Source organism: Salvia splendens, chromosome 19, assembly GCF_004379255.2.
Source record: "Salvia splendens isolate huo1 chromosome 19, SspV2, whole genome shotgun sequence".
In the NCBI taxonomy this organism is placed as follows: Eukaryota; Viridiplantae; Streptophyta; class Magnoliopsida; order Lamiales; family Lamiaceae; genus Salvia; species Salvia splendens.
This window is the reverse complement of record NC_056050.1, coordinates 15,046,786-15,074,295: the sequence shown is the minus strand read 5'-3', so window position 1 is coordinate 15,074,295 and position 27,510 is coordinate 15,046,786. Positions and strand designations below refer to the sequence as shown.

The following is a 27,510-nucleotide window of genomic DNA, read 5'->3' as shown; positions in this document are numbered from 1 at the left end:
ACGGATATAAAAGTCATTTTACATCTTATCTTAAATTTAATTTTGATTATCAAATACATAAATAATTACTCCATATGTTTTCATATCTTGATCTAATAAACATCATTTTATTACATTATCTAGGATTAATCAAGACAAGTTATCATAATCGGAGTTAGTATTTTTTACCAACCAAATGAGTTTTAATGCTTTATTTTTGTGATTTAATATGATTATATAAAATTTGCACATAAATTTTATTCGAAAATACAATTTGTTTATTTAAATGATATTTTTTAAAATTAGACTCTTATTAAATTTTTATAAATATAGATTAATACTCATTTCTAGTTAAAAAACTTTAGAATATTAAATGATTTTTTAAAAATCTAGTGAAATTAAAAAAATTTTAAAATTTTGATGGAAATAGTAAGTAGATTTCAAAGTTAAGAGCAAATTCAAGAAAGCCATAAAAGTTCGTGTATTTCGAGATAAATTGCTCTGTTCTGTTCGAACGATGCAGTTTTAATACTCCCTCCGTCCCGGACTACTCGAACGTTTCCTTTTCGGCACGGAGATTAAGGAATGAGTGATAGACAAAGTCAAATATTACGGCTGTAAGTGATAATTTTTACTAAAAATGGAAAGAGTGCAAATAACTTGGGACGCCCAAAAAGGAAATAAATGCAAGTAGTCGGGGACGGAGGGAGTACGATGAACAAGTCAATTTCAATTTAAAGAATATTTAATTTTGAAAAAAAAGAAAATTTAATTTGAATAAAAAAATAAAGAAAATTTAATTTTGAAGAAAAATTATACTAGTATCGGTTAAATTGTTCCATATCCCTGAGCTTCACCGGATCTACAACACTCCACCACCGTCGTCTACACACATTTCGGTTCGTTGTCCAATTCATAATCAGCTTACTCTGCTGTTCGTTGTTCTTCCCCACATCTCTAACCCCTCGTAATTTGATCATATTTGGATCAATACTGTACCACATCGCGAAATCCTGCCCGATCTCATTCTACTACGCATTTCATGGCCCTGTAGTTGGTAATCGGGTACGAGATTTCCGCTTGAACATTGAAAAATGGCTGCAGCCTCGCCGGTGGGTGCGGGGATGGCTGGTCTCGCTAAATCCGGTGCAATCTCCAAAGGCTACAACTTCGCCTCCACCTGGGAACAGGTTGCTGCCCTTTCCCTCTCTTCAACTCGATTTCTGATCTCTTATGCTTAGTACTATGTATTTGGTCAATTTTAAAGCTGTTGTGTGTTGATAGAGCAGGTGCTGCTTCAGTGCCTTCATTAGCTACATATGATCTCGCCGTATATGTATCCCCTTTTACGATGCGTTTAGAAAGTTGAGAATTTGCTTGTCTGAAGTCATAATCAAATTGAGTTATTTTGTGAGTTTTTCAATTCAAGTTGAATGTAATTGACCTAACTTAGTGCACTTATCCTTTGAACACTATGTTAGTAGAGTAACACTCATCTTTAGACAATTTAAGGATCTGTTTCAATTTTTTATCTGATATGATGTACATGTATGTGTTGGTCTTATGTGTCCTCTTGAGAATATGATTTCTGATGAAGTTTCTCAATTGTTGCTAACTCTGCTGTACTTTCTTAATGCATTAGAATGCTCCATTGACTGAGCAACAGCAGGCAGCAATTGTTGCACTCTCCCATGCTGTTGCTGAACGACCATTTCCTCCAAATTTGGTAGGGCTTTTGTCAATAGATTGTATTTGTCTAAAGTTCATTTTTAGATTCATATTGAACAACATTGTTCATTTATTGTTTTATTGGGGATCACAAGGCACAAGATAAAGTAGCTGGACTGGAAAATGGTCTAACTATTTCGACAAAGCACAGCACTGCAGAAGATTCAGGTGTCATTGATGCAGTTTTGGTCAATACGAATGAGGTTGTTCACACTGTCGTTTTTTCTAAAGTTTTAGAGTTCTATCTGATTGCATGATCTGCATGATCCAAAAATTTGTAAGTCGTGCCTTAAAATGTTCGAAATATTACGGCAAATCTAAAATCCAGATTAAAGAAATTGCTTCTGGGAGATGTGTGGTTCCTTTTCTACTCCCATATCTGCTCTTATTTACTTCTTTCGCCATATACTCCCTCCAGCCACGAATAGGAGTCCCGGTTCATTTATACTGTAAATTTCCAGTGTTATTTTTGTCAGTGAGATCACTAATCAGAATGACTGCATTATTTTGTATATCCTGTAAAGTTAGTGTTTATCGAAAGACTCTGTTTCAGATTTAATTTAGAGGTATCACAAGATTAATGGAAAAGATGAGAAATTTTTTGTGGGATGGTTCCCGCACCTTCTCCATTTTTCCAGTGGGACCTAAAGAATTTGGGACTTATGTTGGAACTTTATTTTATAATTAGATTATTATGAACATTAAGGATGGCTTGTACATTTGTATCATTTTTTCCTCATTGAAGATTATTCTGTGAATTACTTTAATTTTTGGTTCAATTTTCTTTCTTGCAGTTCTACAAATGGTTTGCTGATCTGGAAGCAGCTATGAAATCAGAGGTTACCTTAGTTTTCTACTGTTTTTGTGAATCCCTTGGTTGAAAATTCTTTTTGTTGCAATTAATGTGCTCATTTCTTCTTTAGATGGAAGAGAAATATCAGCATTATGTGAGGACTCTAACAGAGCGAATACAGACATGTGACACCATACTCAATCAGGCAATATGCCATTTTCTTATTGTCGTAGTGTGTTTAAGTTCTATCTTAATGTTTAAACTCAGTTATGAACTAATGATTGCTTGGATGACTTGATACAGGTGGATGAAACACTTGAATTATTTAATGAACTACAACTGCAGCATCAAGCTGTTGCAACCAAGACAAAAACTCTACATGATGCATGTGACCGGCTGGTACTTTTCTAATTATTGTTTATCTCAGATCTAGTGAAACAGTGTCTTTGGGTTGTTAAGATTTGGAGGTATAACATTTTAAGGCTTATGGAATTCCATCCATCAATTATATCCTGCAGGCTCTATGCTAGTTCTAGCAACCTGATCCATGTAAAATAATTGATTAAAAAAGGGTGATAAATCAAATAAAGTACTGGGCTTGGTGACTAGTGAAAACTTGGAAGTATAATTATAATGTTTATTTGTCACTCATGTTGCAGGTAGTAGAGAAGCAAAGGCTAATCGAGTTTGCTGAATCACTTCGTGCTAAACTCAACTACTTCGATGAGCTGGAAAATGTATGGTTTGAATTTAATTAGGATCGATTTATGATCTTTGACATGCAGGTTCAGCTATTCTAAACTCCTATTGATTTTTTCCTGGAAAAATGAACATGTTCAACAAGCATGATCTGTTTGTACTGTTATAGTCCTTGACAATATCCTTATTCTTGCACTTCAGATAGGAAAATGCTGCATTTTGTACTTACTATCATAGTAAATTATGGATTTCATTCTAGTTTATTGTTAATCACTGACTCACTCTGTCTTAAAATGAATTGGCGGTCTTATTAGGATTACGAAAAATCCTTAGTGCTGGTGTAGGGCAGTGTTTAGTTTAGAGTTGGTTGGTGTGTTTAAAATCTAGAACAACATTATAGATGTAGCTGGAATCCTTGATGTTACTACTTCTTTGGGGATGACTTGTCCCTAATGAAAAAATTCTAACTAAAATTGAGATTATATGGAAGGGAAGTAAGGAAAGAGCTGCAGAACTGGAGGATATTCTCTTAGCTTATAATTTTGTATCTATTGTTTCACTCACCCTATAGTTCGCTTAGACACTTGCGATTGGAACTTTAATCAGTTACTCCATCCGTCCCGCTCTAACCGGAACAGTTCTAATTCGGCACACGATTTTATGTAGTGCTGTTTTGTGAGTTAAGTGGAGAGTGAATAAAGTAGGAGAGAGAGAGAGATATATTTTTCTATTTTAAGAAATGTGTCATTTAGAGTGGGAACATCCCAAAAAGGAAAATGTGTCACTTAGAGTGGGACAGAGGGAGTATAGTTCTATATATATTTGATTTTGTAGAACATTAAAGCAATTTAACTTTCCTAATTCTGCCATTAACCATAGTGTTACCAAATCTTTGAAGCATGCACGAATCATGAGATCTTATGGTTCTGTGTCCTGCATCACTTAACTCTCCATCTCACATTATATTTAATAGGTATTACTTGTTTAAGTTTCAATGTATATAATCAGAAACTGGTCTTTCTGTTGACTGTTGAGCGGACTAACATCCCATTTGATATTTAGTATTTTGATCATTCATCATTTTCAACCCAACTTTATGAATTATTTGTGAACCTACCAAACCCAATTTTTATCTGTAAGACTCTCTACAACATTTCTACAGATAATACAAAAAATCATGTTCTCCTCCAGAATAGGCCACAAATATGAATTGTCTGTTCATATACCATCATTTCAATGGTTATTTTATTTTGCCCGAGTCTTTCATGTTAATGCAGTTTGACATATGTTTGGTCGTAGTATACAGTGATGTTTCATTACGAGCGGGTGAGAGATTGATATAAGCTAAGTGCGGAGATTGTGATCTTAAACTTCAGGTTGAAATCATCTGTGAGAATGATCCATATGGTGTATTCTAATGGACCACCTTCCTTGTTTAGATAAATAAATGTGGGGTTACCTTGCCATGATCAGTTTCCTGTGGGTAATCCATTATGAGCCAAAATCTTCATTCCTTGATGAAATATTTTTGAAAAGTTCCCGTTACACCTGAAAGTGGAGCTATACACCCAATCGTTATGAGTAGCTAAAGTACATTTGATCATATCCTTCCTAGTTTGCTTTTGCTTTTGCTTTAGTCATCAAATTGAGTATTTTTTACCTTAGCTATGTCTGCTTAAAATAAGTCTGCAATCATGGCACGAGAGACTTATTTTTCAGGGTTGGCAATGCCACCTCTATGCAGGTTGCAACCAGTTTCTATGCACCAAGCATGAATGTAGCACATGAGAATTTCCTCCCTTTGCTCAAAAGACTTGACGACTGCATATCGTAAGTGACTATTAATGCAGCAGACTTATTTATTGCAGTTGGTATCTGCTTGATTACTACTTATATTATATATCACACAGGTCAGATTTACCAATTGAGTTATATTATTATATATCACTCTATGCATAATGTGGTCATATGACATATGAATACTGAAATAGGACAGAATAATGCTGGAGTTCGACAGAGCTGCTACTGTGTTGAATTTTAATATTAGTACCCCAATTTTTTATTCAATTATAAAATACTTTTGTTGATGTGTAGGTATGTTGAAAACAACCCACAGTATGCTGAGTGCAATGTTTACTTAGTCAAGTTTCGACAACTTCAGGTATGAACTAAGAATGACATCTAGTGCTGCACAAGGGGAACTGTTATATGGGATAGCTAGTTCTGGCCTTGACTACGCTTTGTGTGGACTTCTAGCCTCTAATATATGCAACTGTTTTCTGAACTTCACAGTCTCGTGCTCTAGGGATGATTCGTTCTCACGTACTCTCTGTTCTAAAAAACACTTCTGCTCAGGTAAACTTTCGGCGCATTGCTATGGTTTTGGTGTCTCTAGTTCTGTAACGTGGACAATGGATGTATCCGTTACAATTTTATTGTTCACTGTAGGTCCAGGCTGCAATCAAAAGCAGCTCTGGTGACAAAGCATCTGTCTCTGAGGGTGTGGAGGCGTCTATAATATATGTTCGGTTCAAAGCGGCAGCAAATGAGGTTAGGAATGTAGACTGTCATGCCTTTTTTTTCATTTCGACACCTTTCTGTACCAATGTTATCAAATAGCGGATATGGCGGCGCCATGGCGCTATGGCCTGGCGTTCGGTGGTGGAAACGCCATAGCACCATGTCCCTGCCATAGCACCGCCATATCCGACATTTGACAACATTGCGTGTGTACTGCATTTAGGAATATGACATTATGCAAGAAACATGGTTGTTAGAGTGGTATATTATGCTTTATTAATTGTTTAAAGTGTTTTAGATGTTATATTTTTAATATTTTTTAATTTTTGAATTATATATAAATATATAAGTATTATTTTATTTATTTAATTTTTGACCTCCATATCCGCCATACTAATACGCCATATCCCTGTGGCGGTTTTTAGGCAAACCGCCATAAGCCGCCATACGAGATTGATAACATTGTTCTGTACTTGTATTAATTGCAAAAAATGTTAGGATGATATTAATTTCAAAGACTAAAAGAAGTGAAAATTTCAGCTTAAGCCAGTATTGGAGGAAATTGAAAGTAGAAAACCAAGAAAGGAATATGTCCAGATGCTCATGGAATGCCACAAGATTTACTGTGAACAAAGGCTTTTACTGGTGAGTGGAATTAGATCCTTGCACCTGGCCTTCACATCCACTCTAGTTAATTATTTTTCTATATCACTTTTCTTTTCCTCTATTATACAAGATTGTTATTGTTTCCATTTTTTTTGGTGGCTCCAGGTTCGGGGCATTGTTCAGCAACGAATTTCTGAATTTGCAAAAAAAGAAGCTTTGCCATCATTGACTAGATCTGGTTGTGCATACCTCATGCAGGTTGCCTTGATAATTTAGTTGTAAACTTGTACTGGTTTGTTTTGTTTCAGAGAAATTGTGGAAGTTGGGCGGTAATTAGAAATCTTTGTAGAAGTTGGATGGTAGTTTCAATACGTGGGATCAAACATAAAACTTCCTGTTTTCTTCTATTTAATTTTTAAGTTATGACATTTGGGGCTTGATAATGTTATTTGACCTCACTTACTTGTCGATCCGCCACAACTCAAGGTTTTACAGTTTCAGGCCATATAGGAATGTGTTTGCTGCCGTGTACTGTTTTATTGAAGCTTGATATAGGATGACAATACCTAAAAATAAGAACAGACTAATTTGGTTTTATTGGGAACCTTTTCAAAGTTCAAACTGGGTTCACAACTTTTTCTGTGACTGTAATAAAGAACACAAGGAAATGCTGCATAAAAAGCTGGTTATCTGTGGTTGAGTTTGTATGTGGCATTTATGGTCAAAGTAACATGTTGGCCCCTACTGAAATCTATTAGGATCCATTGTTTCTGATTCATCACTTTCTCAGCAATTCAAAGCTGAAGATGGTGACCAAATGACTTCTTTTGAAAATATAGATTTTATTTCAAAACGGTCACATTTCTGAGTTTTTTCGTTGTTTGAAATTTCAATAAATGCAAAACATCATTGATTGGTTTGTGCTTGTACAATGGAATCTGTTGCTATGGGCCTGTCCTATATGTGTTGATTGTTCCTTGGGATTTTTTTCATCATAACACATTATGTCAGATATTTGATATTATGGCTCAATGATTATGAAGAGAAATGGAACTGCAGGTATGTCAACTTGAGCATCAGCTTTTTGATCATTTCTTCCCTTCATCATCGGAGGATGTTTCAAGTTTGGCTCCTCTAATCGATCCACTGTAAGTCTTTGAACCTTAATGTCAATTAGTCATATATTTTCTTCATTCGCGAGTTAAACAGAAAACAAGTTTTCATATATCTGCTATGTAAAATATCCACATGTACTCTACATAATTCTCACCATCTGCCATGTAGATAAACATAATCCTTATCTGATAATAACTTCTGATCTTTGCTGGCCATAGATGCACCAGTCACAGTAGCATGTCATTACACTTGTTTCTTTTCTAATATTTTGTTTATTCAGAATTCTATTTATATGACAGGTGTACCTACTTATATGATACTTTACGTCCAAAACTCATTCACGAAGCAAACCTTGATATTCTTTGCGAACTTGTTGATATTCTCAAAGTTGAAGTCCTAGCAGAACAAGTAAGTAGACGAGGTGAATCACTAGCAGGATTGCGACCAACACTGGAGAGGATTTTGGCAGATGTTCATGAGCGTTTGACTTTTCGTGCTAGAACCCACATCCATGATGAGGTAACTACTGCATCCTAAGAATTAATCGGACTGTGTGACCTATATCTTTTTATCATGCTCTTACACATGTTCTTTCATTTTCTAATATTTTGGATATACATTCTTTTATTTCTGTTCACCATTCTGTTATTGTATGGAGAAAAATGAGGGTATAGTGAATCAAGATTAAAGGGGACACAAACAATTTATGTCTCTCTTTCTAAAGAAATTCGAAGAGAACATTACTTTTTTTTTGTTTGAATGATAGGTAGTTTATATCTCTGTAGATCCTAGTTGAGACATTCAGTTTCTGACGAGCTTTGATGCGTTAAATATTGGGATAGTTTTCGTTATGTATGTACTAATTACTATGTAAGCAAAAGCATCCTCCAGTCTGGAATTTCATTCTAGTGAGCAGAGTCACTTTGCAGCACTCATTGAGAACAAATAAAGCCATGATTTTCATTTTTGAGATTTCACCCATTTAGTTGAACTGTTGAAGTTCTTAAATAGAAAGTTTGTGTTACGAATTTGAGTACTTTAGGACTAGGATGCAAGAAGAGGAGGAAGAGGAGTGGGTAAAATGTTAAAAGTACTGATTCCTTATGGAATCAGGAATAACTATGTCCGAATATAGAAGGTAAACTAAATTTTAAAGTGAAAATGACCATCCTTTTCTAGTCCTAGAATTGACCTTTCACTTGAATAAAGAATTACTCTAGATGAAAGAAAGATTGACCAATACAAGTTGAAATAACCTCAACATTTAAGATACCGTCTACAGTAATTAACTTCGATCAAAGTAACATGTATGTTTTCCATTTAGATCGCAAACTACCTTCCTATGGATGAAGACCTAGATTATCCCTCTAAGTTGGAGCAATCAGCCGAGACAAAGTCAGAAACATCATCTGTAAGTGTTTAATTACTTGTTATTGTTTATCTCATTCCTTTTGTTGACTTTACTATCTTCTACTCAACCTTTCTCGTGGTTCAGTTACCATGTGTTCTTTTATTTTGAGAATGCGCGAACCTTTATTTGGCTCTTGGTCTCTAATTTGCTCTGTTAGTGTGTTTATCATTTCAAACATGTATGCCAACCATTCCTTTTCCTTTTTTCTAGCTCATTTAGCTTGCTTTTCTTATATATCATGCATTTGTCAGAGTATCAGAGATTAGTAATATGTTCCTCTTGTCTGCAGAGTGCTCAAAGCTCAGATGTTTCAAGAACTTGGTACCCTCCGCTTGAGAAAACTATATCTTGTCTGTCCAAACTATACAGATGCCTAGAACCAGCAGTTTTTACTGGTTTGGCACAGGTATTAGTTCTTGTCTATCTTCAGACAGCTAGAGATAAATTTTTTGGCTACTCACTTCTTTCACTTTTAATTTATCTGTTTATTTATACCAGGAAGCTGTAGAAGTCTGTGCATCATCCATTCAGGTGAGTGGTTCAAGGAGAAGACCTCACCTTAAGATTTTCTACAAGAAGCATCTCATGCATGACTAAATTGAGATTTATCTATGAAAATTACTTGGTGTAGATCTTTTTGGCACTTCTACTTATCATTAATAGATGTATTTAACCTAAGCTTCTATACTAGTTTCCGACCATGATGTTATCTGACATTTCACTCTATTTGATGTCATTTCTCTCTTTTTAAATGTATTTACCTTTTGGCAACTCCTGCTATATCTGATCTGGCAGAAAGCTAGCAAACAAATTGCAAAAAGGTCATCTGCAATGGATGGGCAATTATTCCTCATAAAGTATCTTCTTATACTTAGAGAGCAGGTAGTAATTTATGTTTGATTGTAACTAGAATGGTGATTGTAGTTTAATTCATTATTATTATTATTATTATTATTATTATTATTATTATTATTATTATTATTATTATTATCTTATACTCGTATTCTGTTTGCAGATTGCCCCATTTGATATTGAATTCTCAGTCACACACAAGGAGCTTGACTTCTCTCATTTGCTGGTACTGATTCCCACTGATGCTGGTTGTTTTATAACATATAGAAACAGATGGTTTAAGCTGATCTGCATTGGAGAGTGTTTTGTTTTCTCTGATTTATCTATAAGTGAGTCTCTTAACATGGATAAAGTCTGTTTTTGCACATTGACCATTTATGATTTCTCTGTTGATTAAACTTATTCCGCAGGCACATTAGTCTTGCATTAATACTTCTTTAACACTAGTATTTAAGTTCTTCTATGAAAATACGTATATGTAGTATTATGATAAGTTCAAATCATGAGTTTTTATCACTTGTGTTCTAATTTGTCAACCTGGTACATTAAGGTATTGAGAAATCACATCTGTATGGGAAAAAAGGCTAGTGACTGCTGCGGTCTGCTGAACTATTGGATCTGCTTAAAAAGATCAATACTAACTCTTTCAAATGTAATAAGAATTTGCTTAAGTTATAGTCTAAAAACTTTGATAAAATTGGAAAGATTGTTAAGAGTGTTCTATCATAAAAGTCGTTCAGAATTGGCGATTCAGAAATTGTCTGAAATCAGGAGATATGCACTACTTTAGTTTGAACTTTGAAGGATGTTGGCATCTGCCATGGTACATGATAGAAGGAATCTCAATGTTCACATTATTCAGTGATTAGTATGAATGAGACTGCAAAAATTGGTTTATATTTTACTTTGCGGTGGAATGATCACCTTCTTCAATTCATTTTCTAGGAGCATTTGAGACGGATTCTTAGGGGTCAGGCCTCGCTATTTGACTGGTCAAGGTCGACGTCCCTGGCCAGAACTCTCTCTCCCCGAGTTTTGGAAAGTCAAATAGATGCCAAGAAGGTAAAATAAAATTTGTTAAAATTTGTACTCTCATTCACCACCACTCTTAAGTTGATATAGATGATTTCTCATATGTTCCATCTGTCTAGATTTGGTAAATAAAAATTCTGACACCATGTCATTTCTAATTTCTGCTAAATTACACAGAGCAGTAGTATAAATTGTTCATTATACATTAGAAACAGAAATCTGTCAGTTTGTGCGTAAAAGTTTTTCACCATTTAAATAGAGTTTTGTTTTGCTTCACATGCAGGAATTGGAGAAAAACCTCAAAGCTACTTGTGAGGAGTTTATTATGTCGGTGACCAAGCTGGTTGTGGACCCTATGTTGTCTTTTGTCACCAAGGTTTTTCATATTGAATCTTTTTGTTTCTATTACTATTAATCAGTAAACTTAGTCTTATTTTGTTTTGAGCTTACTGAACAGTTGAATGGCTGATTTCTGAAAATATAGTGATGGTAACTTAGAGGTATGCAGAGATTCAATTCTCTGCATGTTTAGGAAAAGAACTTGCTTTGGGCATAATAATACATATTTGGATTTACCCATTTTTGGCTCACTCTGTACAATACAATTCCACTGTACAAGATTCTGGCATAGTCCTAACACTGTATCATTTATCCCTGAAGGTCACTGCAGTCAAAGTTGCACTATCTTCGGGCAGTCACAACCCGGAGTCTTCCATTAGTAAGCCACTCAAAGATCAGGCTTTTGCAACTCCAGAGAAAATAGCCGAACTGGTTCAGAAGGTATATATGCAAACTTCACTGCTGTCTTTGAAAGCAACAACGTGGTTAATTTGTTGAAGGTGTATAACACAATGTGCTCTGCTGGGTACATACTGGATTCCTTTAAAAACAGGTTGGATCTGCTATTCAACAAGAGCTGCCAGGAGTTACGGGTAAAATGAAGCTTTATCTCCAGAACCCCACCACACGCTCTATACTTTTCAAACCAATCAGGTAGAGATACTCTTCTTCACATTTCAAGAGAGTGTACGAGTCATCCTCATTTTCAAGCTTTGTGAAAGTTGTTGCCTCCAATTTACAGGACCAATATTGTCGAAGCGCATACTCAAGTGCTAAATTTGCTCAAGGCTGAGTATTCTGCTGAAGACATGCAAAATGTTAATATGGTTTCAATGCATGACTTGCAGGCTCAACTCGATGATCTTATGTAACGCAGAATGTACTCGAGACCTTTACTAACCGATTTTTGAAACCTGGAATTTAAACATTTTTAGAAATATTTAACTGCAATATCACATCTAGAGTTATGTTATTAATTCGGAGCAGTATCAAGTAAGTCCATACCTGTGCATGGAGATTTTGTAACATTCTGTTACTTTATAATAATGTCATGATTCTTTTTGGGATTATAATATTTTGATATCATTACTGTAGTTGACTTATCCAACCTGTAGTGTGATTAGTAATTTCACCCAAGCTTTAAATTCTGTACTAATATTGTTTCAAATTTATCTCGTTTGCGGGAAATGGAAATATGAGACGGCGATGCCATTTTGAGGAGTTAAACTGTAATTTCTAGAATAATTAAACAGTCAACAAGTTGAATAGTAAAAATAAAGATAAAATGAAAATACAATTTCTCTGCTTCTCTTTCTTTGAATTGGCAAACATGTTCTTAGTAATGCAACAACACCTCAATAGCAGAATTAAGGAAATCGAACTTGGTGCATCTTGTGATAATAATTAGTGAAAGTGCTAAAAAGAAAAGATTCATAAATAAAGAAAGATTTTGATGTGGATTATGTTGTTAATGGCAATCCACTAAACTAGAATCATGAAAAACTACTGAAAAGCAAAATATGGTCTCATGTCTTTAACACAACAGCCCAAGCCTCCTCTCATCAAAATATGCACAACTCATTACCTCAATCAACCCAACCCCTGAGATTCTCAGTGCTTGCATTTTGTGCAGTAGTGAAGATGTACGTCCATCTTAGCTCCACAATTGTAACAAAACGCCATTCCACACCTAACAACAAAAACATAACAGCATCGCAATCTATACATATAAGTGAAGCCAAGACAAGACTTATATAACAACCCAGCACTACAGCATGCACCCTTGAGAATCTATCAATTATGTCATATTTATCGACCATACTCTACACGCGAGTCTAGTTCTGTATTTTGGAATAAAAAAAAAAAATAAAGTAAAAGCCAGTTTCACTAACTAGATGACATTAAGTATCAAGTGGATTCATACCATCATCACCATCCGCCAAAACCTTACATTTAGTAGAGGGGACCTCATTCTATAATTCTATTCTATAATAAAATTAACAGTATACAAACCTTACGTTTCACTAACTTTTTCAAACAATTTCTTAAACACCTAAATCCGAGAAAAAAAGAAAAAAAGTAAACAAACCTGCAACGCATGTATAGGCAGCCTTCAGACTTGGAGATATAAATTCGGCAGCTAGGGCACCGAATCCACTTACTATCCTTTGCAAGTTTCATAAGCTTCAAATCCTCATTGCTTCTCTCATCCTTCTTCAGCTTCTGAAACTCATCGCATTTGATGCCCGCATGCCACGCCACCTTGCACGGCGCACAGAACAGCCTCCGGCACTCAGGGCATTCCGATTGCACCACATTCTCACTCCCATCTGCAATCAGAAGAGCCGAACACTCCTTGTACGGACAGTAAAACCTCTCCGCCCCCAAAATCAGCGCCTCACACAGCGCGTCTCCCCACCGATCGAAAACCTCCCGTGGCAGAATCGTGCGGCAGTGCTGCGGCTCCAGGAATCCCGCGCAGCCGGGGACGGGGCAGCCGATGGCGGTGATGCTCTCCTGCAGCCGCGCCGCGACGTAATTGGAGACGCATTGCGTGCAGTAGGAGTGGTCGCAGCCGAGGATGCGGAACGAGTCGCTGATCGGCTTCTCGCAGGCGCAGATTTCGCAGGAGAAGGAGAGGCGGGGCTTAGAGTTGGACGATTCGCCTCTGTAGAAGCGTCTGCTTTTGCGCTTGGTGAAGGAGGACGCGGGGACTTCGACGACGTCGTCGAGGTCGATGGTGATTTTGGGGGTGGGGCGGTAGGTTTCCACTGAAATAGCGTCCGATTTTGTGGCGCCGGACTTGATTAACGACGGCGGCGTCGAGTAGATGATGGTGATTTCGTCGTCGTCGTCGTCGTCTCTGATTCGGAGGATTTGAGTCGCCATTGCGTAGTTGATGAAGATTGAAGTAGAAAGTGAGAGGGTAACTTTTCAAAGATTTAACCTTTTGTCTCAATTGCGAGTATATTGAACGATACATATGGCCAGGGCATTAAATATTAAATAGGTAAGAGCATCTCCGGTGGGCGGATGTCCCACTCGGACTTCTCATCTCAGTCACGTCACTAGGACATCCCCTTCACAATCCGCCCTTCCCATCGCCCTTTCTACTAGGACTTCCCGCAATAAAAAAAATCACAAATTCACAAATATACGTAACGGAATTATAATTTTGACACGGAATACGGGAAAATTGCAAATGCTTCATTAAAAAAAATACATAAAAATAAGAAAAAAAATTACATAATAAAAAAGAAAAATTACATAATAAAATTTTTGACTCGGCTCACTCCTCGTCGTCCGTGCCGCCCTAGGCGTCGCCCGTGCCACCTTCACCGTCGCCCGTGCCGCCCCCGTCATCCCCGCCGCTAATCTCGGCGCCATCATCTCCAATGGGTGGCATCCTTCAACATCCTTTTGTACACATGATCTGTCATGCTATGCCACCTATACGCAGCGCAGCCTTTTGCCCAATCGGGCGACGACGCCGGCGGGAGTCTGATTGAGGTAGCCGGGACACTTCCTCGGCTTCTGGGAGCTCGTGCGAACCAACACTACTGCTGTATTCACCGGAAGCGTTGATCTTCGTCCGCTTCTGCCAGCCCGATTCGACACCCCCACAAAACTTTTGGGAATCCTTCACCACGAGATAGGACTCCCACTGGTCGAAATCTTTGAACTTCAAAGATCTGTCGGGGTACTGAGCCAGGGCATGGTTCTTCACATCCTCCTCGGACATACCGCTGGTTGCCTGGCGGAGATTGTTTTGGTAGAGGCCGGCAAATCGACTAAGCTTAGGCCTCAACCGCTCCCACTGTTTCCGGCATTGTTCGGGAACGCGACACTTCGCCCCAGCCTGTTTGTGTGTGAGGTAGGCATTAGCGACGCGATGCCACAGTCTGTCAATATGCTGGTTAGCACCGACATAGGGATCCTCGACTATTGAAACCCAAGCCTTCGAAAGCGCGACGTTTTCCCACACGCTCCAGACCGTCCTCTTTCCCGTCTCCTCATCATCCTCCTCCTCAGCCACCGTTCGTGAGGAAGAGCCCGTGGCTTTCCCCTTGCCCTTGCCCCTGCCACGGCCATTGCCCTTGCCCCTTGCCGCTGTCCCCACATCATCGGGAGTCTCCCTGACTGGAGATAGCCCCAACTCCTCAAAAGAGAAAGTTTCCACGCCGGTAAACTGAGTCTGCGGAACAAAACTGGAGGGGGTATCAGTAGACAACATATCGATAACCGGCCGATAGACATCGTCTGCTAGTGGTTCAGGCCCCCTGCCACCCCCTCCCCCAGGCATGGTCTGCATCATCCCCGACATCATCCCCAGCATCATCCCACCCATCCCCATCATATTTGGGGTCATGCCCCCCATCTCCGCTGCCCTGGGCATCATACCACCCATACCACTCATCCCACCCATCCAATTGTACATATTGCAGTAAGGGGACATCATACCACTCATCCCACCCATCCCACCCATACCACCCATACCACCCATCCTACCCATTCCACCCATCCCCGACATTGCCGGAACCGTTGTCGCATTTCCGCTAGAGTTTCCCTCCAATTCGGCGGGAAACGCCGGAGTCTGCGACTCGCTCTTGGCGGGGGAGTTCATGTCGTTCTCGATTAAGTAGAAATGAAATTTGTAGTAAAAGAAGAGAGAAACTTGTTAACACAAGTGGTGCGAATGAAATGAAGTTCAACGAGTCGTATATATAGAGTTTTTTTTTTAAAAAAAAATTAAATACCGGACGTCCAACCCACGCCACAATGGCGGGCGTCCGCCCGCCCGTCGCCCGCACGTCCGAGGACATCCGACGTCCTTACGGGACGTCCGTATCCGACTTGCCACGCCACAATGGCGGACGTCCCGGTCGCCCGTCGCGGATGTCCGACCGGACGTCCGCCATTGGAGATGCTCTAAGCGTGACTTGTTTTCGGGCTATTTTAGGGTTCCATTTATACCAAAGGGCATCGACATCAATAGTGATGCGGATGTCCCGGCGGACATCCCCGCGGACATCTCAAAACACCTCCTGCCACGTCATAAGGACTTCCTACTGTACTGTCATGTCATAAGGACTTCCCACTGCACAGTGGCGGACATCCCCAAGTACATCACGACGGACTTCCCACATTAATAAAAATTCACAAATTCACCAAATTAAATAATTTACTCGCGGTACTATTGAAAAGACCCGAGCTTACTAAAAATATTCACATTGGACTGCAGTCCCTTTTTCCTGTACTTAGCCATATCTGATCATATTGTGCCGTCGAGATGGTGTTCTCGCAAGGTCACCTTCCCTGACCATCATGTCAGAGGTATTCTTGTGCCGGGAAGGTGGCCACCTTCCTCGGTCACCTGCTCTGCCCAACATGTCAGAGGTAGCTTGTGTACACTAATCCGAGCGGGGACACCACCCTCACTGGGACCCGAATTCGACTTATATCATCATTCACAATTCCTTTGGCCTTAGCCAAACAGATAGGCATCATACAAAAACATTTATGGCAAGACAACATCTTTAAGAATCACGAACATGTGTTTGTGTTTTCATAAAATACGATTTGTATTTTTAGTATAGGAAAGCTCACCTTGATCGTTTAGTCCTCTTAACTTGAATCTTTCGTTCCGACTTTACTTGCGAACGTACTCTTTTGAAAATATCACAATATATACTAATTAGACTTCAAGAAATTCTTAAACTTTAATAGGAATGCATGCCTCCTAATTAATGTCTTTTATTTTCACTTATCCTTAAGAAAATTTCTAAAAAGCATATATTATCATTTAGTACTCCTTCTTTCGCTATTCCAAGCTCCGACTAAAGTGATATTCCATACACTACTACAAATTTTACGCAAAATTATAACAATTCAGATCGCAACTAATTATTTTACCTTTCTTAACCATTTTATTCTTCAGTCCAAAATCCCTTAGAAATTAATTCCATCCGGTCCAACGGCTCTTCTTGCTCAATGATAAATCTTAACCCAATAATTAATTATTCTAGCCTAGCTGTAAAATCCACAGACTAGCCCATAGTCTTTGGGCCAAAAAAAATAAAAATTTACCCAACTCTAATTAAATTAGTGGCCCAACAAACAAATCCCTTGCCCAATAAATCTCCCAAGTAAATCACCCCATCGGTCTCTCTCTCCCTCTCTCTAATCCCATTCCTCAATTTCATTCTCCCCCAATCTAAGAATCCCAAACCAAATCCCCAGTGTTCACTGACGGAAATCAGCCGGTTATCTTCTCCATCAAGACCCCCAACTTCTCCCTCTATCACTCCAGAACTGCGCCATCTCATCTCTCTCGATATCTCTGTTCTCCGGCGAATTCACGACCGGAGCGTTTCTCTCCACTTCCGTCGAGTTCCCTCCGGTTTTTCAGATCTGGAATTCCTTGACTCGTGAAGGAATGACGCTTCCAGCCGCTCCTCTCTCTTCTCCGGCGAAACGCTGCCCCCTCGACAGCAATCTTGGAGTCCGTCGTCGTCCCGCGCCATTCGCCGTTTCTCCTTCACGAGGCAGCCACAACATGCACTGGAGCTCGCGCTCGCTCCCTCCGTCGAACGCCCTCCGGCGAGTGTTTCCCCCTTTCGGCGAAGTCGGCGGTGGAGAGGAGGCGTCGCCTCCCTCTCTCTCTCAGCTGCGGCCCGTAGCTACCCCGCGGAGTTTCCGGGATTCTGCCGTCGCCGGACTGCTCCCCTTCCTAAGCTAAGTCTTCACCCCCTTTTTCCCTTCTCACTCGATTTATGTCGAGTTACGCAATATTTTGATGATTAAGAACTTTGTCTAGTTGTGATCAGTTAAATCTAACTCTTTGGTTTTATTGTGAGTTGGGCAGTAGCTATGGTATTGAGATCCTATGTTCTTGTAATCCTATCATGATGCATCGAGGGTATTGATTGAAACTTGAAATTGGGGGGAGTATACCTTCAACGGATTTTGAGAGAATTATCAATAGCTCCCTCTCTCGAATTTGGTTCTCGATTTCTGCCGGAAGAAGATCGAATGAGTTGATTTTAAAAAAACGTATAACATAAAGGAAGTTTGCAAGATTACCTTGAGTAGGAAATTAAAGAATAATTCTTGTTTTGTTGCAGAGACCAGAGAAACGAATGGCAGCAAAAATTATAGAGGAAGAAGATTTGGTTGAGATGTGGGAGAGATTTAGGGAGGAGGGAGAGAGATTTATGGAAGAGATGGAAGGGACAGTGTAAGCAAGTTGCCTGACATTCCTATCTCTAATTAAATGCAGCATTTAATGCTCTGTCTGAAAAAAAAATCTATTCTTTTTTTTTAATTTTTTTATTTTATTTGTTTATTAAATTAATTATTTGAGTATTTGTTCACTTGTTCATTTAATTTGGTGTAGGTATAATCGGTTCAAGTTCGTGGCTGTCCACGTTGAAGTACCTGATTTTCGTAGAACGCAGGATGTATAGATTAAATTTTGTTGGACTTTTGTTGGATGTATCGGCCATTAAAATTTTGATTATGGGACTTGATTCTTTTATTATACATATATATATATATTTTTATATACTTGGCTGACGTTAGAAACATCAACGACGATCTATCGCAATTCGGATTTAATCGCATAAAGGTCACTTATATAGGTAATCAAGCTAATAATATTGTTTTTAATAATATCGGCTTAGCGGGTCGTTACACATACTAAATTAAATTACATATTAATTCTATAATATTTTATCAATAATTTATGTAAATTAAATAATTATACAAATTTTCTTATTAATATATTTATATATTAAATATACTTTATATTCAAAAGAATTACACAACTTTTTAAAATATACTCCCTCTGTCTCATAATAGATGTCACACTTTCATTTTTAGTTTATCCTACAAAAGATGTCACATTTCCTTTTTTGGAAAAAGCTTCCTCTTACATTAATATAAATATACTATTTTCTCTCTCCACCTAACATACAAAACAACATCACCTAAAATCTTATGCCATCTATTATGGGACGGAGGGAGTATTATACATACTATAAATATAAATCGAAAACACATTTAAATATATCGCAATTACATACATATCACAATAACTATAAAAAAATAGCTAAAATTCAAGCCTCAAAATTTGTGTATTGTTCCCACGATCAACTAGCGTATTTTGAATTATATACTTCATTCGTTCCTAAAATTTGTTACTTATTTCCATTTTCGTTCGTCCCTAAAAATTTATCTTATTTTACTCTTACCATTTTTTATAGTGGATCTCATATTCCACTAACTCATTCTCACTCACATTTTATTATAAAACTAATACACAAAAGTAGGACCCACATGCTACTATTCTTTCAAACTCACTTTCTATTACACTTCTTAAAACCTGTGGCCAGGTCAATGGTGACAAATTATTAGGGACGGAGGGAGTAAATATTTTTTAATTTAAAATTTCTTCCTTCGTCTCATTCAAAATGTCTATCTTTTTAGTTTGTCTCACTCAATATATCCACTTTCTATATTTAGAATAAATAAATCTCTATCTCCTCTCCCCTCATTAAAATATTCAACTACTTTTTTCTCTCTACTTATTCGACTTAACAACTCCTCCTAAAATCTCGTGACACTCAAGAATTTGAACATCTTGAGTAGAACGGAGAGAGTACTTAGTATGTGGAGTAATTCGTAAAGATATAAAAGTACAGTTTTTTGAAAACATTACACCATCCGTCGAGAAAAATAGTATCATTTTGTTATTTTTGGATATCCACCAAAAATAGTATCATTTCTAAAAATGGAAAGTTTATCTCTCATACTTTATCCATTTTTCTCCTCTCTCCCATAATTTATCTACTTTTTCTCCACGTATCTCTTAATTTATCTACTTTTTCTTAATTCTCTTCTACTTTACCAATTTTTCATTAAAACTCGCGTCGTCCACATATAAGACTATTTTTTTGTGGACGGGAGGAGTATATAAAATACCTCATCCATCCTATAAAAATATGGGCACTTTCCATTTTTATTCGTCCCATAAAAATAGCACATTTCAATTTATGGAAAGTTCTCCGCAACTCATTACTCATATACATCAATTTATTTACAACTTATATGACTCATCATTAAACACTAATAATAATGTGGGTCCGATTATCTACTAAAACTATTTTAACAACCCATCATTCTCGTGTTGTTCTAAATTTCTATATTTTTATTGGATGGAGTATATAATTGTTATAAGAGTAAAATAAAATAATAAGTATAGTTTCAAATAATAATTTAAAATATATTTCACGTATACTTGAAAAAAAAAGGATTATTCGACTAAATTTGAGATGTTTGAAAACTAATTAAAATTGAAAATTGAATAATGTGAATTAACTCAATTCGGGTCAATGTTTTGTGGTTCGGGTTAAATTTAGGTCAATCTTATTAAACTATTAACTCTAGAGATATTCGAGTTATGATTTTTTTTGGAATATAAATTTTCACTTTTAACTCTATCAAATTCATGGGTTATTAAAGTCAATCCATGACTTTCGAATTGAATCGATATCCCAACATTTACCTTATCTAAAATTGAAATTACTTTCTTCATTCCATAAAAAAGTTTGTGCATTTGAAACGACAATATAATTAATGTACAATGGTAAAGTAAAATAAATGAGGAGAAGGGTGATTAAAAGCAGTGTTAGTGGATAATGAGACCTACATTATATTAGTGTTGTAATTGTGGATCATAGTAATATAAATTGCAAATAAGTTTATATATATGAGTAATCAGTTGGGCACAACTTTCTACAAATAGAAATGCTCATATTTTATAGAACGCACGAAAATGAAAAGTGCACATATATATTTTTGAGACTAAGGAAGTATTTTATTGAAAATTTTTAGTTATAAGCACTTAATAATAAAAGATGTATAAGATGCTAATTAGTTGTGAAAGCTGTACTAGTCCCTCCGTTCTATAGTAGCAGAGTCACTTCTTTTCGGCACGAAGATTAAGAAATAGATATTAAATATATTAAGTGAGGAAATAATAAAGTAGGACGGAGAAAAAAGTAGAGAGAATAAAATAAAAGAGTGAATAAAGTAAGTGAGAGAAAAAATGTTATTTTTGGTTAAATAGAGAAATGACTCTACTATGATGAAATGTCAAAAAATAAAAAAATGACTAAACTACTGCGGAACAGAGAGAGTACTGCAACGCATACCTTTTCTATTTATTTATTATGAGTAAAGGTCAATTTTTGTCCTAAACATATGACCAAAATACGAATTTGACCCAACTTTTTGAAAAACGGGTCCATAACAAATGAAAATCTCACCGAAGTAGTCCTGTTTTTTATAGTTCCGTAAAAAAACTAACGGTCAACGCTAATTGCACAGTGCTATGACCATTAGTTTTTTAACGAAACCGTAAAAAAAGGACCACTACTCCGACTAGGATTTTATTTGTTAAGGACATGTTTTTCAAAAAGTAATGTTTTGGACCAAATTCATATTTTGGTCATATGTTTAAGACCAAAATTGACCTTTACTCTTTATTTATTGAGAGAATGATGACTCAACTTGTTAGTGGATATTGAAATCTATACTTCTATACTAATATAAAGGGTCAATTGTGTGAAAAGACATTGATGTGTTTTTGGGAGGGAAAATAAAAAGATGGAGTGTCTTTTATTTCCCTACTTTATTTTAGGTCTTCCAAAATATTTACAGACATAAAAATGAAAATAAATAATTAATTAATTTTTGAAGGAAAAAATAATTAGACAAATAATGGTACAATAAAATGCTAGCTTCTTGAAGAAGTTTTGAAACACTTTTAAATAGTGCACTACCATTAATTGAATCTTCTTTTAGGTATCGTGGACTAATTTTCTAATTTTCTGATTGCAGCACAGGGGGTGCTTTTGCTTGAATAACTAGATATTAGTTTTAAATTTCATATCCTGAAACATGAAAAACATACTTCACCGGGGATAAGATCGGCGCCGGAGATGCACGGACGGAAAAAGGCAGCAGCGGCGGTGGCGGAACGGACAAAGGCAGCAGCAGCGGTGGCGGAAGAGACGGAGGCAGCAGCGACGGTGTAGGCACTACAAGAGCCATCCGGCGACACCATGGCCGGCCAAACGGACAGTTAAGCGAGGTGGAAGGAAACCCGGCGAGCACGGAAGTGGGAGTGGTGGCGTCGATTGGCAGAGAGTGGAAGGTGGCAAGGCAAGGCAACGAGAGGGCAGACCCCATCTTGAGATATTAATAAGGTGAATACCCGAATATTCAATGCCATGCATCAGGGACGGATCTAGCTACTAGTTAGCATGGGCAAATGCCCCACCTCAAATTTCATCACATATGCATAAACTATACATGTAAAATATATTTGTTTTAATTTCTCACTAATTGCCCCTCTTAAATCTCTTAAATTTTGTATATATATTTTTGCCCCTCTTCATATAAATTCCTGGATCCGTCCCTGCCATGCATAATGAGTATAAGGCCCTAAAAAAACCAAGGTGGCGAGGCAAGACAACGAGAGAGAGAGATAGAGAGAGTGTGGAGGAATGGGAGAGAGACAGAGAAGAGGGAGGCACAACTTTCCATGGCGTTTGTAGGGTTTATTGTAATTATTTGTTTATTGTAATTATTATTGGGTTTTTATTTTGTTGGATTTTTGAAAAAATTTATAATTGATTTTCTTTTTAACAGAATCTAGTCCTAAATTCGGTGTATATTAGTATTATTGTGTCATAAAATTTAGGTTTTAATCAAGACTATTAATTTGTTGGACTTAGTATAATATAATACTCCATCCGTTCCAAGAGTCATTTTGCCATTTTGGTACATTGCATAATAGTGGAGTCATTTCCCTTTTAGTTAAATTCAACACATATCTTCTCACTTATTTTACCCTCGCTTACTTTATTCTGTCTTCATCACTCTACCTTTTTCAATCCTACTTTACTCTTCTTTACTTAACTCACTTAACAATTTTTTTTTAAATTGTGTGTCGAAAAGAAACGCCTCCACTTCTATGGAACAGAGGAAGTACTTCATATATATTTTCAAAATACTTCATATGTATTTTCAAATTAATTTTTTTAATTAAGTTATTAAATTTATATATTAATTTGTCTTATATTTGGGTTAAAATTGGAATTGTGCTAGAGAGTTTAGTTTGCCTTCCATTTATTTAGGTTAACTAAGGAAATGATTTCCAAAACTACGTCCAACACCCTTTCTTATTAAAAGCCGATTGAAGTACATACATCTGTCCGAACTAAGTTGAGTCGTATTCCTTTTGGGGATGTCACAACTGAATTGAGTGAATCATTTTCTTTTTTTTTTGAAAAATAACGTATAATCACTCTTACTTTATTTTATCACTTAATTTACTCTTTTTATCTCTCCTAATTTATTCCTCTATCTTATCTATTTTATTTTCATTTAATTCATTTAACACAATTTCTTAAAAGTCTTCGTAATGATAATGTTTCTTATTTTTTATCAATCTGTATTGATAGTGTTGTAGTATGCCATTAAAATATGATTGCTCTATTTGTATTAGATATTTTATAGTGTTCTAATTAATATTTTTTATTTATCTAATATATTGTTATTGTATATTTCATATTCCAATTATCTGATTTTTACTCTTTGATCTTTACTCACACATATTTTCTTTATTTGCATATCTTATTCTAATTAAATCATACTCTTTGAACATTAGTCACAAATCTTCTCTTTGTCATTAATTTTATTGTTTTTACTCAACTTAAATCATAAATTAAAATTGTAATCCCTCCGTCCATGTTACTCGCACTTTTATATTTGTTTTGCCAAATTTGAAATGTTTCATTTATCAGGGAGTAGTAAATTCTTCATTTAAAGTGGGACAAGATAAGTACATTTCTATTTTTTAAAATCTTCACATTGCTTTGAATTTTTATTTTCTATATATTTATTATATTTTGTATTCATTATTTTAAAGTCTTATGTCCCGTGCATAGCACATGTGTTAATACTAGCGTATATAGAATGAGACAGTTTAGCATAGAATGGCAAAATTGTGCAGCATCGTATTGATGTTTCTTTTCTTTTAAGTCATACTCCCTCCTTACTATAGTACTATCGTCGTCCCATAAGAATATGCACTTTGAGTTAAGCACGAGTTTCCATGCACAATTAAAAAAGTAAGAGAGATAGAAAGAAAAAGTAATTAAAGTATTGTTAGAGCATCTTCAACAAGGAAAGGTAAATGAAAGAGGTATATCATTTATTTACCTTCTCAAAAAGTGAAATATACCCTTTAAAAAAGGAAAAAGGTATATAGAAAGGTAAATAATTTTTTAAAAATAAAATAATACTACAAAATACATTAAAAAGTATAAAGTGTAATACCTTCTCAAATACCTTTTCCATTGGAGAATGATTTTTCATGAAAATAAGGCAAATACCTCTCCATTGATGGAGAGGTAAAGATACCTCTTCAAAATGGGAAAATGTATAATACCTTCTCAAATACCTCTCCATTGGAGAATGATTTTTCATGCAAAAAAGGTAAACATGGTAGTTACCCAACTTTATGTCTCCCCTTGGACAGTGGCGAATCCAGACTTTTTAAATTGGGGGTACGAATTTTACGATAAATAAACATATACCATATTAAAAATAATACATTAAAATATAAACAAGATAAAATAAATTTATATATAAAAACTACTAAAAAAAAAGCCAATCCTAAACTCTTTGAATATAGTAGTAATAACTACTATTGTAAGAAGTACACAAAATAGGGAGGATAGAATCATCAAAAGAAATCGAACTCAGGCCTCTTACTAGACAAAGCACCCCACCAACCACTGCGCCACTACTGCTTCTTTTAATATTTATCTCTATAATAATATTACATAGACAATTATTTGGGGGTACAGTGGTACCCCCTTGTTCTATGCTGGCTCCGCCAGTGCCCTTGGAGATGCTCTTAGTGGAGAATGAGTCTCACCTCAATAAAAAGCAAAGAGGAAAGTGCATGTTTTTGTAGAACGGACTAAAAAAGAAAGAATGCATATTCTTGTGGAATGAAGAGAGTATTAGTTTTGTAACAGAATAGGATCGTAATAATTTAGTTGAATGGAGGGTTCATTTACTTAAAATAGAAAAAAAAGTAAATAAAATTTTAAATCGCATATACCTTGAAATAGAAAAATGAGACATTTTTTCAATGATAGGAGGAGTAATAAAGAGCCTTTAGGAAAGACTACACAATTATCAACGAAGATGTAGCTTCAAATATAGTTTCATCGTTCATACCATAACAAAAACTTTGAATGAAAAGTAATTGAATGCGATATCTCCAATCAAACAGTTTAATTACATATTTGGAGCAATAATGGATGACATAGTCTATCAACATAGCGGAAAGCACAATTAATACCGCATTCTACAGCTGTGATAAGCTACACCCTTCTGAGCTCCACAATCGTAGCAAAAACTAATTCCACACCTAAAAATAAAAACATAACAACATTACCTTAACTTTGTAATAAGAGAAACCAAGACTTACATAAACCAATATAGAATTATAACTATACTAAAACAAAAATTGTATTCGGGTTGGAGAGCAATACTAATACATTAAATTAATAATTAAATTCACTAAACACCGTTATATGTCTGCCAAAATAGAAAAGAAGCCGGTTGTAACCGGATGGAGTATTAGAGTGTCCACTATGGGACCGCCGCGCCTATAGCCCCGGCGGGGCGGTCCCGGGGCTGTCTATAGTGGAGGTGACGTCCGCCCCCGGGCCGGACGAGGAAAATGGGGGCGGTAGGCGGCGGACGGGCATGCGGCGAGTTTGGGGCGATGACGCGCCTACTCCGGGGCAGACACGACGAATAGGCGGGCTGCTATAGTGGAGCGGTGCCCGACGCGGCGGTAGTCGGCGATTTTTTTTAATTCAATTTAATTCACCTATAAATACACTCCATTCCATTCATTATTTTCACACCATTCCAACTCTTCATCACTCAAAATTTCTCTGACTAGAATTTGTGGTCAGAAATGGACAATTTGTGGAAAGACACGTGGAATGCTCTGATTCAACAGGTGCAACACCAGACCGCCCAGGAGGATGCGGCGCGCTTGGCGGAGGAGGCGGAGGCTGCGATCCCTCGTGCGATTACTCATCGGCGGACCATCCAACGAGACCACGTCGGTGCGCACTAGCGGCGCAGTGTGAACACCTTTGTGATTTACACTAGATAAAATTTTCGTTGTATAATTTTTCCTGTAATTTAATACGACGAAAATTTAGTGTTTAATTTTAATTTCTTCACGTATAGTCGTTTTCTTCTAATTACGTATAGTTCGATAAATTTATTCATAATTGCTTGAAACATTGAAATAAAAATTGATTATAAAATTTTACGGCTATTGGTGTCCACCATAGTGGCGTAAACAAAAATTTGGGACTGTGGACAAAAAAACTGGGGCTATGGATAAAAACTGGGGCGGAGCTATTTGGGTGTCCGCCTTATAGTGGACACCCTTACTTAATGTATGTATGCAAGCTCAAGAGAGAAGCTAAAAAAAGCAAACCTGCAGCGCATATCACGGCAACCTACAGACCTGGAGACAAAAATTCGACAGCTAGGGCACCGAATCCACTTACTATCCTTTGCAAGTTTCATAAGCTTCAAATCCTCATTGCTTCTCTCATCCTTCTTCAGCCTCTGAAACTCATCGCATTTAATCCCGGCGTGCCACGCCACCTTGCACTGCACACAGAACAGCCGCCGGCATTCCGATTGCACCACATTCTCACTCCCATCGGCAATCAACAGAGCCGAACACTCCTTGTAAGGATAGTAAAACCTCTCCGCCCCCAAAATCAGCGCGTCTCCCCAGGAAGAATCGTGCGTCAGTGCTGCGGCTCCAGGAAGCCGGCGCAGCCGGGGACGGGGCAGCCGACCGCCGTGATGCTCTCCTGCAGCCGCGCCGCGACGTAATTGGAAACGCATTGCGTGCCGTAGCGGTGGTTGCATCCGTGGATCTAGAACGAGTCGCTGATCGGCTTCTCGCAGGTGAAGGAGACGCGGGGCTTGGAATTGGACGATTCGCCTCTGTAGAAGCGGCTCTTGCGATTAGTGAAGGAGGAGGCGGAGACTTCGACGACGTCGTCGAGGTCGATGGGGATTTTGGGGGTGAGGCGTTAGGTTTCGACGGAGATAGCGTCGGATTTCGTGGCGCCGGACTTGATTAATGACGGCGGCGTCGAGTAAATGATGGTGATTTCGTCGTCGTCGTCGTCTCTGATTTGGAGGATTTCAGGCCATCTGTAACGCTGTCTCTTATCCGTCTCTCAACCGTCTCATCCCTAAACTATTTATGGGCCTCACTGTACTTTTCAATCTATCTCTTAACTAA

General features: G+C 37.2%; 2 protein-coding genes and 1 pseudogene across 3 annotated transcripts; 1 reads left to right on the top strand and 2 right to left on the bottom strand.

The window, feature by feature from the left end:
* The first annotated feature begins 816 nt into the window (after positions 1-816).
* LOC121778396 (conserved oligomeric Golgi complex subunit 3-like) lies at positions 817-12,148 on the top strand. 2 transcript variants are annotated; one of them, XM_042175746.1, is made up of 26 exons: positions 862-878; positions 1,034-1,169; positions 1,622-1,705; positions 1,803-1,910; positions 2,502-2,546; positions 2,631-2,705; positions 2,804-2,899; positions 3,160-3,237; positions 4,944-5,029; positions 5,294-5,360; positions 5,492-5,554; positions 5,648-5,749; positions 6,260-6,364; positions 6,491-6,583; positions 7,385-7,473; positions 7,741-7,960; positions 8,766-8,852; positions 9,142-9,258; positions 9,351-9,383; positions 9,648-9,734; positions 9,868-9,930; positions 10,650-10,766; positions 11,020-11,112; positions 11,397-11,516; positions 11,629-11,729; positions 11,818-12,148. In XM_042175746.1, exons 2-26 carry the CDS (start codon positions 1,074-1,076, stop codon positions 11,945-11,947), a joined length of 2,355 nt encoding a protein of 784 aa, XP_042031680.1. In that variant the 5' UTR covers positions 862-878; positions 1,034-1,073; the 3' UTR covers positions 11,948-12,148. The 2 variants fall into 2 exon arrangements, with proteins under 2 accessions (XP_042031679.1, XP_042031680.1); XM_042175745.1 differs by having other exon boundaries at positions 817-1,169.
* Positions 12,149-12,489: 341 nt separating this feature from the next.
* Positions 12,490-14,101, bottom strand: LOC121778412 (E3 ubiquitin-protein ligase RNF144A-like). The gene is made up of 2 exons (XM_042175765.1): positions 13,165-14,101; positions 12,490-12,765 (listed from the first exon to the last, which is right to left on the bottom strand). The coding sequence occupies exons 1-2, from the start codon at positions 13,962-13,964 to the stop codon at positions 12,687-12,689; spliced, it is 879 nt and encodes a 292-aa protein (XP_042031699.1). The 5' UTR covers positions 13,965-14,101; the 3' UTR covers positions 12,490-12,686.
* An 11,410-nt stretch (positions 14,102-25,511) lies between these two features.
* LOC121779069 lies at positions 25,512-27,295 on the bottom strand (annotated as a pseudogene).
* Positions 27,296-27,510: the final 215 nt, after the last annotated feature.

Coding starts and splice junctions, on each gene's coding strand:
- LOC121778396 (XM_042175745.1), top strand. CDS start 1,074: ATGGCTGCAGCCTCGCCGGTGGGTGCGGGGATGGCTGGTCTCGCTAAA. Junction 3,238..4,943: donor ACTTCGATGAGCTGGAAAAT/GTATGGTTTGAA, acceptor ACCTCTATGCAG/GTTGCAACCAGTTTCTATGC. Junction 6,584..7,384: donor GTTGTGCATACCTCATGCAG/GTTGCCTTGATA, acceptor ATGGAACTGCAG/GTATGTCAACTTGAGCATCA.
- LOC121778412 (XM_042175765.1), bottom strand. CDS start 13,964: ATGGCGACTCAAATCCTCCGAATCAGAGACGACGACGACGACGACGAA. Junction 12,766..13,164: donor TGCCTATACATGCGTTGCAG/GTTTGTTTACTT, acceptor TTTTGTTGTTAG/GTGTGGAATGGCGTTTTGTT.